The sequence below is a fragment of the Mustelus asterias genome, chromosome 15 (assembly GCF_964213995.1).
Source record: "Mustelus asterias chromosome 15, sMusAst1.hap1.1, whole genome shotgun sequence".
Taxonomy (NCBI): Eukaryota; Metazoa; Chordata; class Chondrichthyes; order Carcharhiniformes; family Triakidae; genus Mustelus; species Mustelus asterias.
In genome coordinates, this window is record NC_135815.1 from 29270681 (window position 1) to 29288076 (window position 17396).

Consider the following 17396-nt stretch of genomic DNA (forward strand, 5'->3'; position numbering starts at 1 on the left):
GCTCATTCATCTGCTTGATGTTTTATTCAATAACTTTATGAATCACTGCTCTTCAGTGAATGGTGTTCTGTGTCGCTTGCCTTAGCAGATCTCTGTGTATATTATCATTTTAAATAAAGTTGAAATTATTGAGCTGAAAGGTGGAACAATTTTGTACTTTGAACCACTTAAAAGAAAGAAAGACATGCATTTATATCCCAGAATGTCAGACTTTTGGGAATGTACTAATGTTTTGTTTTGCTGGGACAGAAGTTCAACCTTCAGAGCTAAGAAGTTTTGTTAATTTAGTAATGTTACCAATTCAGTCAGTCTCACTGGTTTGTTCAATATTTCTGTCACAATAAGAAAAGAAATCTCGGCTGATCCATGGTGATTACACCTTTTATTAATTTTTTAAAGTTAAAAATCATCTTTGGGCTGTAGAACAACTGAAAGTTCGGCACCCTGATACAAAATGCCCAGTTGGCATTGTGTTTCTGTACCATTTAAAAGCAAAATGCTTTTAAAGGAATGCCTTAAACAGAGATGTTTTGGTATGTTGATGGAGAGGGCAATACGCATTTTAGTTTTCTTTTCAACCAAAGTTTCCTCAATTGTGTTAACTTAAGTTGTGTAATTGAAAGCTGCACAATTACTTTTTAAGAATCACTTTGCAAGAATGCTACATGGTCTGATTATTTTAAATTGCTTTAACTATGAAGTATTTTTCATTTGGCCGTCTCTCCGTCATTTATGGACTGGTATACTTGCATAATTTCTGCTTCCTTGCAGCACAAGGTAAGGAAGATTTCAATTTTGAACAGGAAACAAAGCTAATCTAGGTGTGTTAGTGTTTTCTTGTCTTAAAAACTATTAAGTTGTAAAAAGAAATTCCGTTTAGTTGATGAAAAGCAGAATGCCCACAAATTGGGGAAAAGCTAAACTCATTCATCCGCTTGATGTTTTATTCAATAACTTTATGAATCATTGCTCTTCAGTGAATGATGTTCTGCATCGCTTTCCTTAGCAGATCTCTGTGTAAATTATCATTTTAAATAAAGTTGCAATTATTAAGCTGAAAGGTGGAATAAGTTTGCACTCTGAACCACTAAAAGAAAAAGTTGCATTTATATAACATTTTTCATGATCACTGGATGTTTCAAAGTGCTTCGCAGATAATTAAGCGTTTTTGAAGTGTGGTTACTGTTATGATGTAGGAAACGTGACAGCTGATACGCACACAGTAAACTCCCACAAACAGTGATGTGATAATGACCAGATCATCTGTTGTTGTGATATTGATAGACAAATCAGTATTGATCAAGACACCTGGATTAATTCCCTGCCCTTTGAAATAATACCATGGGATCTTTTACATCCACCTGAGCAGGCAGATGGAACCTTGGTTTAATTCACTGAGCTTTCTGGTGTTTATCCTTCATGGTACCTACTGTTTTTATTATAAGATTAAGATTTTATGTACAATATTTTGTTTGAAATGACAAGAGTTTTGCCATTTTGTTGCCACTTTATTTCCCTCTTAGAAGCTGTGACATTTGCTTCCTTCAGCCCCATGTGTGCCAGTAGTTCTCCAGTGACTAATCAAAATGGCTATTCTTGTCTTTGAACCTGGCCATTGAATATTGGGCTATTCAGTTGCAATGGGCATAATAGCTCAGCGCAATTGCAACTGTATTCACATATGTTGACTTCACAGTTTGATAGACTGGTGACCAATCTGGTGCAGGATCTCTGGATTTTTGCTTCACTTCTGCCTAATCCAGGAACACTGCAGCTGGTTGTAGAGGCCCAATTACTGTGCTGGCTGAGACCTGCTAACTTGACAAAGATCACAAATCCAAGACCCTCGTGTCTGTATGGTATTATGCTGCAACATTGAGTTGTGTTTTTCCTCACAAGGCTATTGGAAAGGCCTTTTGTTCCACTGTACTTGTCTTTTATTTTTACTAGATGGGGCGTTAAGAAGGAGGGGTTGAAATGAGAAGGGGCTGATTGGAGAGCGAATGGAGGCAGCAATCGGAGAGAGCTGGTTGAGACTAGGATCAACGGGGGGGTTAAGATTTGACTTCCTGAGTGTGGGTGAGCGGAGTAGTGGCCCGGAACAGCCTGCAATTTGAATGTGGAACTACTACTTTCCCTCCTGCCTCTACATTAAATAAAACATATTTTAAATATTTGAATAACTTATCTTTCTCGTGGTGGCCTACAATGGTGTCATTTAAGCGCCATTGGTGAGGATGTATAGAGATCTGATTTTCCTAAACATAGCCAGCCTGTCATCAGCTGCATTTAGAATGACCTAGTCTAATACAAGGCCTCAGACAGGCCTTGTCCTCTTATTTGCATATGCAAATGATATGTATATTTCAGGTGTGGGCTTTGGATGTCTACTTGCTTGTGCCAATTAATACCTCCGATTCATAATTAACTTGTGTTTCCTGTCCTGTCCGCTATATATTGTAGGGTTAAGTGCTCCTTTAGCACCCATAAAATGGCTGTGGCTTTATCTAATTTCCTGGCCATGGCTTTTGCCTAGCTATCCTACCTTTGACCACTAGATGGTTCTGCACAATTATAAAATCATTTTTTACTAGGATTGCAAACTCTGGTTGAAGATGGTCTTCGAGCTTTGATCACATGACATCTTAAAAGGTTACAGCATTTACTTTAAGAAGGTTAGATCTCATGTAGTTCAGCATCTTTGCTCGTGGTTTTTCACCAGCAGCTGATGTGTAACAAGTTCTGGTCACCACAAGTTGGCAAAGGGAATCTGGGAGTGGGTAAGAAGAGGGATTTGCAGAGGGAACTCTGGGTGGGAGGAACTTTGATTCCACTAGTAATAGTAAGAACAGCAACGAACTGAAATTGTACCAATAAAAAATAGTAATACTGGTAACATTTAATATTGCCAACTGCTCTAAAGTGTCCAGGAATTGAGGATTAACCTTCTGATGCTGATTTGAGCCACCTAGGAGAAAAATCATAGGGCTTTCTGTACAATTGTATTCATTTACATTTGGTTTGAATATGTAAGTCGGTTGTAAAGATATTGGAGATGTAGAAGAAAGTTTATTTAACTGGTCTAAACATTTGGAAGTGGGAGCTAATGTGATGAAATTTCTTGAGATACATCCATCCAGAAATGACAATCTTAGTAGTGCACATATTCTACTCTTAATAATCAGAAATACAATAACTTACTGATATACTGCTGCCAGTTGCATATGGACCATCTGTAACAAGTCCTGTAACTATAACCCTCTCTAGTCCGCCAACCCTCGGGGAAGTCTACATTCCTCCAACTTTGGTCTCGTTTGCATCCCTAATTTCCTGCGCCTCCAGTTTTCAGTTGCCTTGGCTCTAAACTCTGGAATTCCTTCACTAAACCTCTCTAATCCTCTACTTCTCCCTCCTTCTTTAAGATGATTCTTAAATACTATCTCATTGTCCAAGCTTTTAGTCACCTGAGCTAAGAATTTCTTATGCGGCTTGGTGCCAAATGTTGACTAACAATGCTGCTATGAGGCACCTTGGGAAACTTTACTACACTAAAGGTGCAATATAAATGCAAGCTGTTATTGATAATCTCCTTCTAAATATGGCATGCACCACGCAATGTGCAATCAGGCACCCGAGTCAGTGCAATTTTTAATAGTCCCCATTTCTCACGCCATCTCCTTGGACTCCGTTTTGGACTCCAATCCTGTATGAAGATGCCAACTCTGAACTGGAAGATAATCTTGCTTGGGTTTTGCATCTCACAAATCGTTGACCCAGACTAACTTGAATCAAGCCAACAGATTCTGTATTTGGGGAACTTCTCTCAGGGCATATTATCCTGAACTCAACTCACCACCAACACTTCCAAACCATCCTCTGGGCTTGAATTCAGTAAAGGGAGTTACAAAATGGGAGGTTGACACTTGGTGCCTAGTGACTGCTGCTTTCTGTCCTGTAAACCAATTTTCCTGATCTTTTTATTTTCCTCCGTTTCAAATACTTTAACCAACTCCCTTTTAAATTGTGTTCTAGTCCCTATCTTAGAGGCTGCTTGTGGTGAGGTATCCCATGATTTAAAAGCCTGCTGGGCTAAAGTCTTTGTTTTCTCTTGATTCTTTCAGTGAGAATCCTCTGGCTCCATCCCCCATTCTTCCAGCAGTGGAAACAATCTTCCACTGTTCACCCACAGTAAGGTTGCCAAATTTCACTCATCCCTTTACTGGCTGCTTCTCTCTCACCACTGCTCCTACTCACCACGTTGCTTCTGCTGCTCCTGGCTCTGCAGGAAATACCATTGGCTTTCATTGGCCCTTTTTCATTGGCATAGTTTCATTATGTTTAGCACATAGAACATTGAGTAACCACATCTGCAAATTGTGCTGACATGCCAGGCCAGAATAAGACATCTCTTGTAAACCTGTGGATCTTTCAATTCCTTGGTGTCTTTGATGTGCTTTTACCAGTGTAAGTTGGCTTGTGAGGATAAGCTGTCTTCAATAACTACTCCAACTCAGAAGTCCAAATACTATTGTTCCTTAGGATGCTTAGGATGAACTTAAGATGTTGCGACTAAAAATCTCCTGCGATCAGAATATTTAACTTTTATAACAATTAGGCTTTCATAGTTTTAAATATCATCTCACTTTTTTTGGTTGCAAAGTTAGGTTACTATGCCTAAGTTACTTATCAGTTGTGCAAAATAAGGTCAGCAGGCTCAAGTCAATGGATCAATTACTTCCATTGAATTTAAAATGGTTGTAATTAGAATATGATATCTAGATCTATGAAAAATAGCTTCCTATGATTCAAAATACATTTTTCTCTTATAAATTATTCCTATTATAACATGGTGCTGATAGGATTCAAGCCCTTTTTCGAACTAAGTACCTTCAACAAAGAATATTCTCTCTGTCTTAAAGCAGTGCCCAGTCGTCAGTTCAGAACCTATGGAGCAAAACGATCCTTAAATTAGCTACTGACTGATTTTAAGAATTGTACTTGCAAGACAAACAAAACTGAAGAGCACTTGTTTCAGTATAGAATCATAGAATCTCTACAGTGTAGAAAGAGGTCATTTGACTCATCGGGTCTACACCGACAACAATCCACCCAGGCCCTATCCCTGTAACCCCATGCATTTTACCCTGCTAATCTCCCTGACACCAGGGGGCAATTTAGCATGGCCAGTGCACCCAACCCACATGTCTCTGGACTGTAGGGGGAAACTGGAGCACCCGGAGGAAACCCACGCAGACACGGGGAGAGCGTGCAAACTCCACACAGTGACCCAAGCTGGGAATCGAACCCGGGTCCCTAGCACTGTGAGGCAGCAGTGCTAACCACTGTGCCACCGTACCGCCCAACCACTGTGATTTAATAGGTTTGAGATGTGAACAAGGTGATGCAAGGAATTTTGTGCTCCTGTTGATAACATCAGAATGATTAGATTCACTAAATTAGAATGGATGATTTTGTAATATTTATTTTGATAAGCATCAACATCCAAGATAACTGAATATGATTGTGGCTGGGTACACTAGTCAAAAAGGGTCATAAATGATGCTAGAAAAATTACATTAATAGTTTTATCTGTTTGCACCCAACAATGATCCAAAGTCATATCTGCATTCTATTTTTCCTATTCTAGTTGTGCCAAATAAATAATAGGTAACAATAGTGATTCAATTGAATTAGAAGGATTCATACCTGAAAGAGTAATCTTGCCTTTTAAGATTTTGTAATGCAAATATTTTGGTGAGTGAAATGTTTTTAATAGATCTTATGCTTTTGGTTCGGAACTTCAAGTATATATCAAGGTCGTTTTTGTACTGTCATTTTAGAAACTGACGTTTATTTCCCAGCAAAACAAGGTTATGGGTAGGTAATTTTATCACTCATTGGGCCATAACTTCCATAATTCTGCATCATACTCTAGCCATCTAGCCAATTGAGCTAACATGGAAAATATAGTAGAAAGTATTCTCGGTGCTATTGCATTCTAAGAATTCTGATGCTTGCTGTTAGCTGATCTAGCAAATGAAATCAATTGTATTACTGTCTTATTGTAACACTCCTTCGACACCCATTGTGCTCCATATGAATAGGATATTCATATAATGGAGGGCCCAGGCTGGCATTGCCAGGGTGCCAATGCATGCAGCCCGACCCTGTAGGGGGCCCCAATTGCCCCCTCTTCGCTCCAGCGATGTTAGGCCGCTAGCTCCCCGTAAGTGGAGAGCTATAGTAATCCCGGGAGTGGGGGGGGGGGGGTGAGGCGAGGCTAGGGGTCCGGAGACTTCAGTCCCAGGCCTGCTGATGCCATTGAAAACATATTTAAATGAAGGGCTGTATATATTATGCGGCTCCGCACCGATTTTCAGCGCAGAGCTGACGGTGCCAGAAATTCGGCGCTAGGAGACGCGCTCGGGCCAGACGTCCAGCGCGGATCACCCTAATCCGGCACCGCTTCATGCTCCATGGTGCCACTGTCACTCTGATGGGTGGCACCTCCATAATCTTCAAAATCTGTTGGGTCCAAAATTGTTGGGCTGCTTAGAGTGTCTCTGTACTCCATTGAACATAGATCCAGATGCACAATGGCAGAAGTCTGAGACTGGATGGTAATGGTCAGAGAACTCATTACCTCTGTCTGACCTTCCACTGAAAAACATTTGAGGCACAGGGAGGCCTCTGCCTGTACTGCAAGAGAAACCGAAACAGTAGTCAATACTATAGAATCCCTACCGTGCAGAAGGGGGCAATTCAGCCCATCAAGCCTGCACCGACAACAATCCCACCCTGGCCCTATCCCCGTAACCCACGTTATTACCCTACTAATCCCCTTGACGCTAAGAGGCAATTCAACATGGCCAAGCCACCTAACCTGCACATCTTTGGAGTGTGGGAGGAAACCTAAGTGCAAACTCCACACAGACAGTCCACCAGAGGCTGGAAATGAACCTGGGTCCCTGGCGCTGTGAGGCAGCAGTGCTAACCGCTGTGCCACCAGTTGATGGAGATGGGGTAGATGCTGAATCATGGGTTGGTCTGGCATTGCTGTCATGGTGGTGCCCACCACTTCTACAGAGGAAAGGATGGACTGCAAGCTCTTGCCATGGTGGAACCAGACTCTTTCCAGGCTTCTAGTCAGAGACTAAAGGCTTGCTAGCAGACCAATGCACCAGACCAATGCACCAAGCATTGTCATCAGCTTTTTCCTGATGCCTGTCTCAGAGTCCTCCTGCAGAACTGGAATATGATATCGTCCTTCTGGGAGTTTGCACACACATTGATCTATTTCCCTAGCCTTGCTGCAGATCTATCGTTCGCCATGACTCATCACACACACATCCTGATTCTAAATTGGCCTCTAAGGCACATGGAGTGCCAGTACCTTAGCAGGTGGCTGCAAGGTCAAGTGACAGTGCTTCTCCAGTAAAGGTCTGCTCTTTCTCTTGTCATTCCCTTGAAGCTGCAGTGACTGACCAGATAGTAAATCTTGAGTGTTTTAATGCATAAGGGAAGAGCTGAGGGAAGAGGGAAGCCCATGGTCGCTCTATCTGCAATTTTCATTTCAGGACACCTTTCAGGCTGAGGACAATGAATGAATGAAGAAGGTGCCTAAGGTAGCAACTTAGAGTCACTGGCCCTGTGATATTGACACCCATAATCTTAAGCACCATCTCCTCTGTGGTGTTGAACTAATGATGCCATGCTGGTTCTTCACATCTCCACTGGTTCTTTAAGTCCTGTCCTTGTGGACCACTTTCACCTGCAACAGAGAAGGCAGAATATCAGTCACTGTGTGGTCACTGTTGTTGGATCAAGTGACTGCCATGGGCAGTTTTGTGCATTGTTGCCCTTCAGACAAATTTATGGCCTATTAAAATATTCATTTGCTCTTGATGTCTTGTGCTAAATTAATTTTTCTTGGAGAAATAAGATCTTCTCAAGATGTGTAATTTGTATGTGATCTAAGACAAATGATTTGATGGTTGACTATGTGAATTTTTTGATGCATTCAATTTTTAAAAAGTATTTGGCAGTACTCCCCCATAATTGCAACATATATTTAGCCTTCAATTTGTTGAAATCAAAACTGTTAGACTTTAGAAAATATTCAAGATTTCTGCTCCAGGAAATTAGTAACTTAGTACTTAGGAATTAGTAAATTGGTAGCCTACAGTTGTCACTAATGGAAATTGCAATGATCAGAAAAATAGTGTTTCATTTTATATTACTTTTTTCCATTTAGGATGACAGGGAGAGAATTCTTTACTCGTTTTCCTACACTTTACCCCTTCCTTCTAGAACAACTGGAGACAGTGGCAAACACAATGCACAGGTAAGAAACTAAAGTATGTTTAAAGTTGACTACTTGGGGAAAAGTAGCTTTGAATTGTTTTTGCGTCTAAAACAAGTTTATCAAAATCCACTTTGTTTCCATCATTGACCACAGATTTTAGAATACAGAAGGTGATCCCATTCTTTCTGTGATGGATTTCAGCTGGAACATTGCGATACCAACTCCACTGCCTGCCCTCTCTTTCTAACCATGTAGCTGTTATTGTTGCTGGGTGTTTATCTATTTTTTTCTTGAAGTATGCCATTTCTCCGCTTAATATTCCAATATCCTTATGTGTAAAGAAATATCTCCCTCTCCTCAGGAACAATCTTAAATTAATGAGCGCCTCATCACTGATTTCCCAACCAGCGAAATAGATTTTTTTCTATTCATACCATTGTAACCATTGGTACTGTTTAGGTCCAGTAAGTGGGTGTCACGGTGTCACAGTGGTTAGCACTGACAGCTCCAGGGACCTGGGTTCGACTCCCGGCTTGGGGCACTGTCTGTGTGGAATTTGCATGTTCTCCCCTTGTCTGCGTGGGTTTCCTCCAGGTGCTCCAGTTTCCTCCCACAGTCCAAAAGGTGCATTGGCCATGCTAAATTTCCCCTTAGTGTCCCAGGTTAGAGGAATTAGCAGGGTAAATATGTGGGATTACGGGGATAGGCTGAGATGGGATTGTTGTCAGTGCAGACTCAATGGGCCAAATGTCCTCCTCCTGTACTGTAGTGCTTCTATGTTCCTATGTTTCTTCATAACTATAGCTACTGTTCTGATATTTGGCTTTATTGTTGTCATATTGTACATATACCATTTGTGTTTTAACTTAACTGAAACCACTTCCATCAGTGCTCTTTTTATTTCTTTCCCTCTCTCCCCCTCCTAAATTGTTAGAATTGTGGTGAGGATGTTTATTATTGGTATTCTTCTGTAATAGGATTTTCTTGACCTGCCATTTTAAAAAAGGAGCCAAGATATGGATTGCATTCAACCAAATGTTAATGTGCTTGGTTCCACTTCCATTTCTGTTTGTTGCAGGCTGTTTTCCTCCTGTATAAGTTTGAAAACGTTTGAAAAATATTTTAGCTCATGAAGAATATCTGGTGAAATTAGACATTTCGCTTATAAAACAGCAATACTTTGCATTTGCATAGCACCTTTTTACATAGAAGGAAATCATAAGATGCATCACAGAGGTATAGTCAGAAAAAATAATGCTGAGCCAAAGAGTCCAGTGGTGTAGATGCACCCACATTATTAGCAACCCCGCAAGTTGGTCGAAGTATAGAGAGGTTTAGTCAAATAATTCCAGAGTGTAAAACTTGGATGGCTGAAGGCATGGCTGTTGTGGTGGCACAAAGGAATGTGAAATTAGCCAGGGTAAAAGGAATGGTGAGATCAAGGGGGATAGGGATCGTTATGGAACATCCAGGTGTTACAGAGATCGGATGGGGCTTTAAATATGAGGATAAGAATTTAACATTGGAAGCATTTGTGATAAGGAGACAATGACAATCAGCGAGCCCCTCCATGCCAACCTAAGAAATCCACTCATCTCCATAGCCCTTTATAGCCCCTATGCCAATTTATTGCAAATACATGCCAACTGATGCCCTCCCACTTTCCATCCTTTGCCCTTACACCCTCCATGCCAACTTGCCCAGTATCTATCATGGGCAGACTTCTGAATGGTAGTCATGATGTGGAGATGCCGGCGTTGGACTGGGGTGAATACGGTAAGAAGTCTCACAACACCAAGTTAAAGTCCAACAGGTTTATTTGGTAGCAAATACCATAAGCTTTCGGAGCACTGCTCCTTCGTCAGATGGAGTGGAAATGTGCTCTCAAACAGTGCAAACAGACAAAATCAAGTTGCAGAATACTGATTAGAATGCGAATCCTACAGCCAGCCAGGTCTTAAAGTTACAGACAATGTGGGTGCAGGGAACATTAAGCACAGGTTAAAGAAATGTGTATTGTCTCCAGACAGAACAGCTAGTGAGATTCTACAATCCTAGGAGGCAAGCTGTGGGGGTTACTGATAATGTGACATAAATCCAACATCCCGGTTTAGGCCGTCCTCGTGTGTGCTGAACTTGGCTATCAGTTTCTGCTCAGCGACTCTGCGCTGTCGTGAAGGCCGCCTTGGAGAACGCTTACCTGAAGATCCAAGGCTGAATGCCCGTGACTGCTGAAGTGCTCCCCCACAAGAAGAGAACAGTCTTGCCTGGTGATTGTCGAGCGGTGTTCATTCAACCGTTGTCGTAGTGTCTGCATGGTTTCCCCAATGTACCATACCTCGGGACATCCTTTCCTGCAGCGTATCAGGTAGACAATGTTGGCCGAGTTGCAAGAGTAGGTACCGTGTAACTGGTAGATGGTGTTCTCACATGAGATGATGGCATCCGTGTCGATGATCCGCCACGTCTTGCAGAGGTTGCTGTGGCAGGGTTGTGTGGTGTCGTGGTCACTGTTCTCCTGAAGGCTGGGTAGTTTGCTGCGGACAATGGTCTGTTTGAGGTTGCGCGGTTGTTTGAAGGCAAGAAGTGGGGGTGTGGGGATGGCCTTGGCGAGATGTTTGTCTTCATCAATGACATGTTGAAGGCTCCGGAGAAGATGCCGTAGCTTCTCCGCTCCGGGGAAGTACTGGACGACGAAGGGTACTCTGTCCACCGTGTCCCGTGTTTGTCTTCTGAGGAGGTCGGTGCGGTTTTTCGCTGTGGCGCGTCGGAACTGTTGATCAAATGAGTCGAGAGCCATATCCTGTTCTTATGAGGGCATCTTTCAGCGTCTGGAGGTGTCTGTTGCGATCCTCCTCATCTGTGCAGATCCTGTGTATGCGGAGGGCTTGTCCGTAGGGGATGGCTTCTTTAACGTGTTTAGGGTGGAAGCTGGAGAAGTGGAGCATCATGAGGTTATCCGTGGGCTTGCGATACAGTGAGGTGCTGAGGTGACCGTCCTTAATGGAGATGCGTGTGTCCAAGAATGCAACCGATTCCGGAGAGTAGTCCATGGTGAGTCTGATGGTGGGATGGAACTTGTTGATATCATCATATAGTTGTTTCAGTGAATGCTCACCATGAGTCCAAAGGAAGAAAATATCATCGGTGTATCTAGTGTATAGCATCGGTTGAAGGTCCTGTGAGGTGAAGAAGTCTTGTTCGAACCTGTGCATGAAGATGTTGGCATATTGAGGTGCGAATTTGGTCCCCATGGCTGTTCCGTGTGTCTGGATGAAGAACTGGTTGTTGAAGGTGAAGACATTGTGGTCCAGGATGAAGCGGATGAGTTGTAAAATTGCATCTGGAAACTGGCAGTTGCCGGCATTGAATACTGAGGCCGTTGCAGCAATGCCATCATCGTGGTCCAGGATGTCGTGGCAGAGTCTCTGAGCAGAAACTGATAGCTAAGTTACGCACACATGAGGATGGCCTAAACCGGGATGTTGGATTTATGTCACATTATCAGTAACCCCCACAGCTTGCCTCCTGGGCTTGTAGAATCTCACTAGCTGTTCTGTCTGGAGACAATACACATTTCTTTAACCTGTGTTTAATGTTCCCTGCACCCACATTGTCTGTAACTTTAAGACCTGGCTGGCTGTAGGATTCGCATTCTAATCAGTATTCTGCAACTTGATTTTGTCTGTTTGCACTGTTTGAGAGCACATTTCCACTCCATCTGACGAAGGAGCAGTGCTCCGAAAGCTTATGGTATTTGCTACCAAATAAACCTGTTGGACTTTAACCTGGTGTTGTGAGACTTCTTACAGACTTCTGAAGCCATGCTAAGATGAAATAAAATAAAGATCAAAGTATCTATTAAAAACTTCATTATATAAAAATAACACACAAATTCACGCACTATCTTTGAATCCCCCAAGTACATCAAAGACATTAATCCTTTAACAACTTCTTGGACATGTCAGTCGAATTATGAACTTACAACCCTTTTCCCACACTGTGATCATAAGGGGTTGTGGAAGCAGTTAAGCAGTAATAGTGCTCTGATGATAGCATTTAGGATTATGTCAATGGACATCTATTGAAACCTTTAGAACAACTGTTTTATTACTCTCTTAGACTCAGGCAAGCATGTTTTTCATGTTGTATAGGCTAGGGGACTTGAATAACTGGACAGTTCTACATACCTTACCCGCCCTTCAAGAACATTTGTGTTTCAACCATGAAGTCATGTAATACGTACTAAGGATTGAGGCCGTTTCTGGCACAAAAATCAGATTTGCATGTCCTCTGCACTGAGCATAAATGTGCTTCACACCCCTCCCACTTTCCCTGACTGCCAGAAATGGGATCTGCTGGAAATGGGAGTGACCTGTTCCAGGTCCCAGCCACCATTTTTAAAGGCCCATGACGTCTGTGATTTCACAAAAATCCAGCTCTAAATATAAACATTTTTGTACTTCCATGATTGGTGTGTACCCACCCTCCTGACAAAGGGACAGCCTGTTCCGAAAGCTAGTGGCTTTTGCTACCAAATAAACCTGTTGGACTTTAACCTGGTGTTGTTAGACTTCGTTCTGTGTTCCATGGATATCAGCCCTCCTATGTTAAATTTGACCTAATACCACTTCTTCATATGAAAAACCAAAATACTTGCTTGATCAAAAGTTAAAAATTCCAAAAGGTGACAGTACAAATGAAGCAAATGTATAGTGGGTAACAGCAGATCAATGTCCTGCTAGAATAAAATTATGGTATATTTAATGATTAAATATAATGATTAAAGATATTAATTCTTGTTCTCTTATTGAATATATGCAGTGACTCTGGTGTGCTGAAGCTGCATCCTAGCCTGTTCTTGTTGCTGCTTGTTTTGGGTCGGTTATATCCGTCCCCCTTGGATGGCACGTGCTCAGCTCTCAGCCTGGCACCCTTTGTGCCCTTCATCATAAGGTAAGGCACCTCTGATCATTGCAGTTTTGAATGAAATACTTGGTATTGATGCACCATCAAATGTGTTTCAGATCTTTTAATGTGAATGTAAATTATTTTAATTAGCTTTTAATTTTTCATTACAAGATGCAAACACAAACAATTGTGCCACCTTTGGGTATAGTCTTGGTATAGTCTTAATTGTCATAATTAACTTAGAGCTGGTTTAATGTTAAGTACCAAATACAAAAGAAAAGCTCCTGTGCTAATCCACGTTGCTTGAAAACACTGGATATACAGTGGAGTTATGTATTCGTGGAATGTCTTGTATTCTAAGTATGCAATCAAGTCCTACAATGACAGAGAAAATGGTCCAGAAGCCCAAGATAATGCTCTAGGCTCAAGGGTTCAAAGCCCACCACAACAGCTAGTGGAATTTAAATTCAGTGAATAATCTGGAATTGAAAAACTGATTTTATTAATTAAAAATGATGACCATGAAAACATTGTTGATTGGTTCCAGGGATGAGAAACTTTAGATATAGAGGGGTTGGGACTGTTCTCCAAGCAGAAAAGAAGGCTAAGAGGAGATTTGATAAAGATGTTCAAAATCATGGGGAGGGCAGGGGGGGGGGAGAGGGCTGCTGGACAGAGTAGATAGGGAGAAACTGTGCCCACTCGTAGAAGGATCAAGAACCAGAGGACACCGATTTAAAACTATTTGCAAAGGAAGCAAATGTGATGTGAGAGAAATGTTTTCACACACACTGGTTCAAGTCTGGAGTGCACTGCCTGGAAGTTTTGTGGGGGCAGGTTCAATCGGGGTATTCAAGAGGGCACCAGGTGATTACTTGAATGGAAACAACGTGCAGGGGTATGGGGATAAGACAGAAGAATGACATTAAGTCATGATGCTTGTTCGGAGAGCCAATGGAGACATTATGATCCAATGGCCTCCCTTTGCACCGTAACAATTCTAATTGTTGTAAAAACCCAACTGGTTCACTAATGACCTCTAGCGAAAGATATCTGCTCTTCGTACCTGGTCTGGCCTACTTGTGACTCCAGACCTACAGCAATGTGGTTGACTGTTTAACTTCCCTCTAAAGTGATATGGCAAGTAACTCAGTTCATGGGCGATTAGGGATGGGCACCCACATCCCGTAAAAGAATAAATAGGAATGTTCATACTGGTATGTAGGTTACACAGACTTTAAATGTTTGAGTACAAAGAAAATCTATTACATTTATAAAAAGGCATTGAATCCATTCCATTCAGTTGACGTTTATGAAGTTCTTGAGTCTAATCAACGAATTATCGAATACTTCAACAAATACGGTTAAAATGTTTAATGGTCTATACTACCCTCCAACATAGTTTAAGAAAGTAGCATGTATGTAACTGTATGTTATGAGGAGTTGAAACATAAATTACAAATTAACATAATTATGTTTTTTATAAATAGTTAAATCAACATAATTTAATGAATTTTACATTCTAAAGTTTTTTCCCCATTTTGAGTAGTGAAAACAGTATCTTTCGAAATTGTGTTAATATTGAAATATGGAATCTCAAGCCTCATTACCATTAATTCTGATCAGTAATATACCCGCTCATTTGCTTAAGATACAGATCTTAATCTATTCTAAAGATAGCTGAAGTTTGTTTGATAATTGCCAAGAAACCTACAGCTGCTTTTTAAAAAAAACATTATTTTCATTTAAAAATCTATAGATAAGTAACATTGCTGGATATGCTTGTAACTAAAATCGAAAAATAAAGTAATTATTGAGTAAAGTGTATATATTTGCAATGTTGAATTCCTGTTTTCTGAAAAAAAATGCATTAAATTAAGTCTATTAATGATGGTAATATGTCTGAATGTGGCAGTTCCTTATTATGTATCTGAAGTACACTTATCTCAGTAAATGTGAACTTAATGGGAGGTTCACAAGCTGGTTCATCAGTTAGTGTTGTGTAAATAAACTTTGTGTGTGCGTGTCACATGAATGTAAGTAACAGGTAGTATAAAGAAATAAAACATAAGTTTGAATTTGTAAAGACTTTTTTAAATGTCATCATTCATAAAATACAACCTTTCAAGTATGACTGGAAAAACAAACTCAAAAATAAGTTTGTATGTATGGTTTTCTGAAAGAAGTGTCAGTGTATAATCTCATTGGTTACAGAATGAATTGGCACTTGTGCTACAACTTGAATTTTACCATGAGCATCTTTAGCTGTGATGCAGTGGTTTGGAGGTCTGATAGACACACCATTTGTACCAAAACCTCAGTAGAGGGACCTGTCAACATCAAATCCAAAAATTAACTTGCTTTGCATATTAAGAATCAGAAATGGACATTTTGAAGTGGTAAACAGATACTCATTGATATAAGCAGGAAAGTCTCAACAGAACTGTAGTTGTTTGTGTGGATAGTGTTACAGAGGAGTGTCGGGTCAAAATGTATGTCACATTCCCTTTGCAGGCCCTCAAAAGGCTGTCTTGTATTTCTGCAAGCACAGTAGGAGAAGGAGTGATTAAAGAATTTAGGTTTCAGTTACATGAGTTGACAATATGAATAAATCAGTCAAATAGCCAATAACTTGAACAGTTTAAATTACTAGGTTATGAAAATGCAAGCGTATGGAGAAAAGGGAATGGAAAAGATACATTAAACCACATTGTTGCGCAAGAGAGATAATCTACTCTTTAAGCTTTATATATCATCACAGTTCATTCTTTAACCTTATACCAGTGCTTTTACCTTAGTTCAAAAGGAAAAATTGACGATAATGTTTTGTGTCTATACAACTTTTGGATTGCCCTTGCTGAAGAGCTTCTGAACACCAAATTTAGCTGCTCTTTTAGCTTGCCTCCTGTCAGTATGTGTCTTTGGCGTTTCGAGGTCTCTGTATCATAACAAAAGGTTCTAGTTCTGTTACAAAAGTCACTGCCCCCAAAAACAATTGATCATATGAAGCATTTGAAATGCTGGTTTTCACATTTGTTTGTTTCAGTTTATTTGTTATTTTAACAGTTTCCAGGAGATAGAAAAATTAGAAATTTGCCTTAAAATTTCTACAGTCTACTGTTGGACCTTCCCATCCTTTAGTTAGTTGGCTTAAGTGCTTACCAATTAAGATGTACAATATTAAACAAAGGGAAGTGGCATTATCACTGGACTAGTAATCCAGATACCCAGGGTAATTCTCTGGAGACCTGGCTTCGAATTCAGCCATGGAAGATGGTGAAATTTGAATTCAATAAAATATCTGGAATTAAAAGTCTAATGTTGACCATGAAGCCATTGTTGATTGGTTCACTAAGGTCCTTTAGGGAAGGACATCTATTGTCCTTACCTGGTTTGGCCCATGTGACTCCAGACCCACAGCAATATGGCTGACTCTTAATTGTCCTCTGAAATGGCCTACCAAGCTACTCAGTTCAAGAGTAATTTGGGATGGGCAATAAATGCTGGCCCAACCAGCGACACTCACATCCCATGAGTGAATGACAAAAATATAGTGTTTGCAACACAGAATCAAAGCAACCTTTACTTTATCTGGAACATAAAATGTTGACCTGACAGTTGACCTGTTCTGCCATTCAAATCATACTATACCACATCCTTCCGTTCCTTTCTCCCTTGTACTTTCCTAGCTTCCCCTTAGATAAGGAGTGGGAACACTTGCTAATCTCCCCTCTTCCAAACCTAGGACATAAATAATGTTTTTAGCAGATTAACTTGATGCTGACAGGTTTATCAAATGTGGAAGCTTTCAATTTGTTTCAGGTGGCATTTTACAAAATTATTCTTGGGAAGCATGCCTCAATCAATGGGTTTCTACTAGATATTTCTCATTCTATCTTTTCCTGGAGAGTAATTACCTCCACATTGTATAGAATAGTGGTCCTGAATTTTTTTGGAGACTTGTGTCTTTGAATTACATATCTATGACATTGGTTTCATTCTATACTGTAAAAGCTGAAAGGTTATGGCATGTGTTTCATTATTATGTATAATTTTCTGAAACTTCTGCATGGCTCCATGAATGCCCTTATCACATTTGTCTAAGGTTGACTGTCTTAACTCTGTCCTTGGCTATGTGAATAGCAAACATAAATTTTCTGGATTTATATTAATTTGTTCG

General features: G+C 40.6%; 1 protein-coding gene across 2 annotated transcripts in view; it reads left to right on the forward strand.

Moving 5' to 3' along the window:
* The window catches only part of thada (THADA armadillo repeat containing), a 330756-nt gene that overhangs the window by 115101 nt on the left and 198259 nt on the right, over positions 1–17396 (forward strand). For both annotated transcript variants that reach the window (XR_013499627.1, XM_078229694.1), the window contains exons 26-27: positions 8255–8344; positions 13130–13261. Coding sequence is in view for 1 of the 2 variants with exons in the window: in XM_078229694.1 (XP_078085820.1) it covers positions 8255–8344; positions 13130–13261 (222 nt within the window). In the remaining variant the exon portion in view is untranslated. The remainder of the gene's footprint in view (positions 1–8254; positions 8345–13129; positions 13262–17396) is intronic.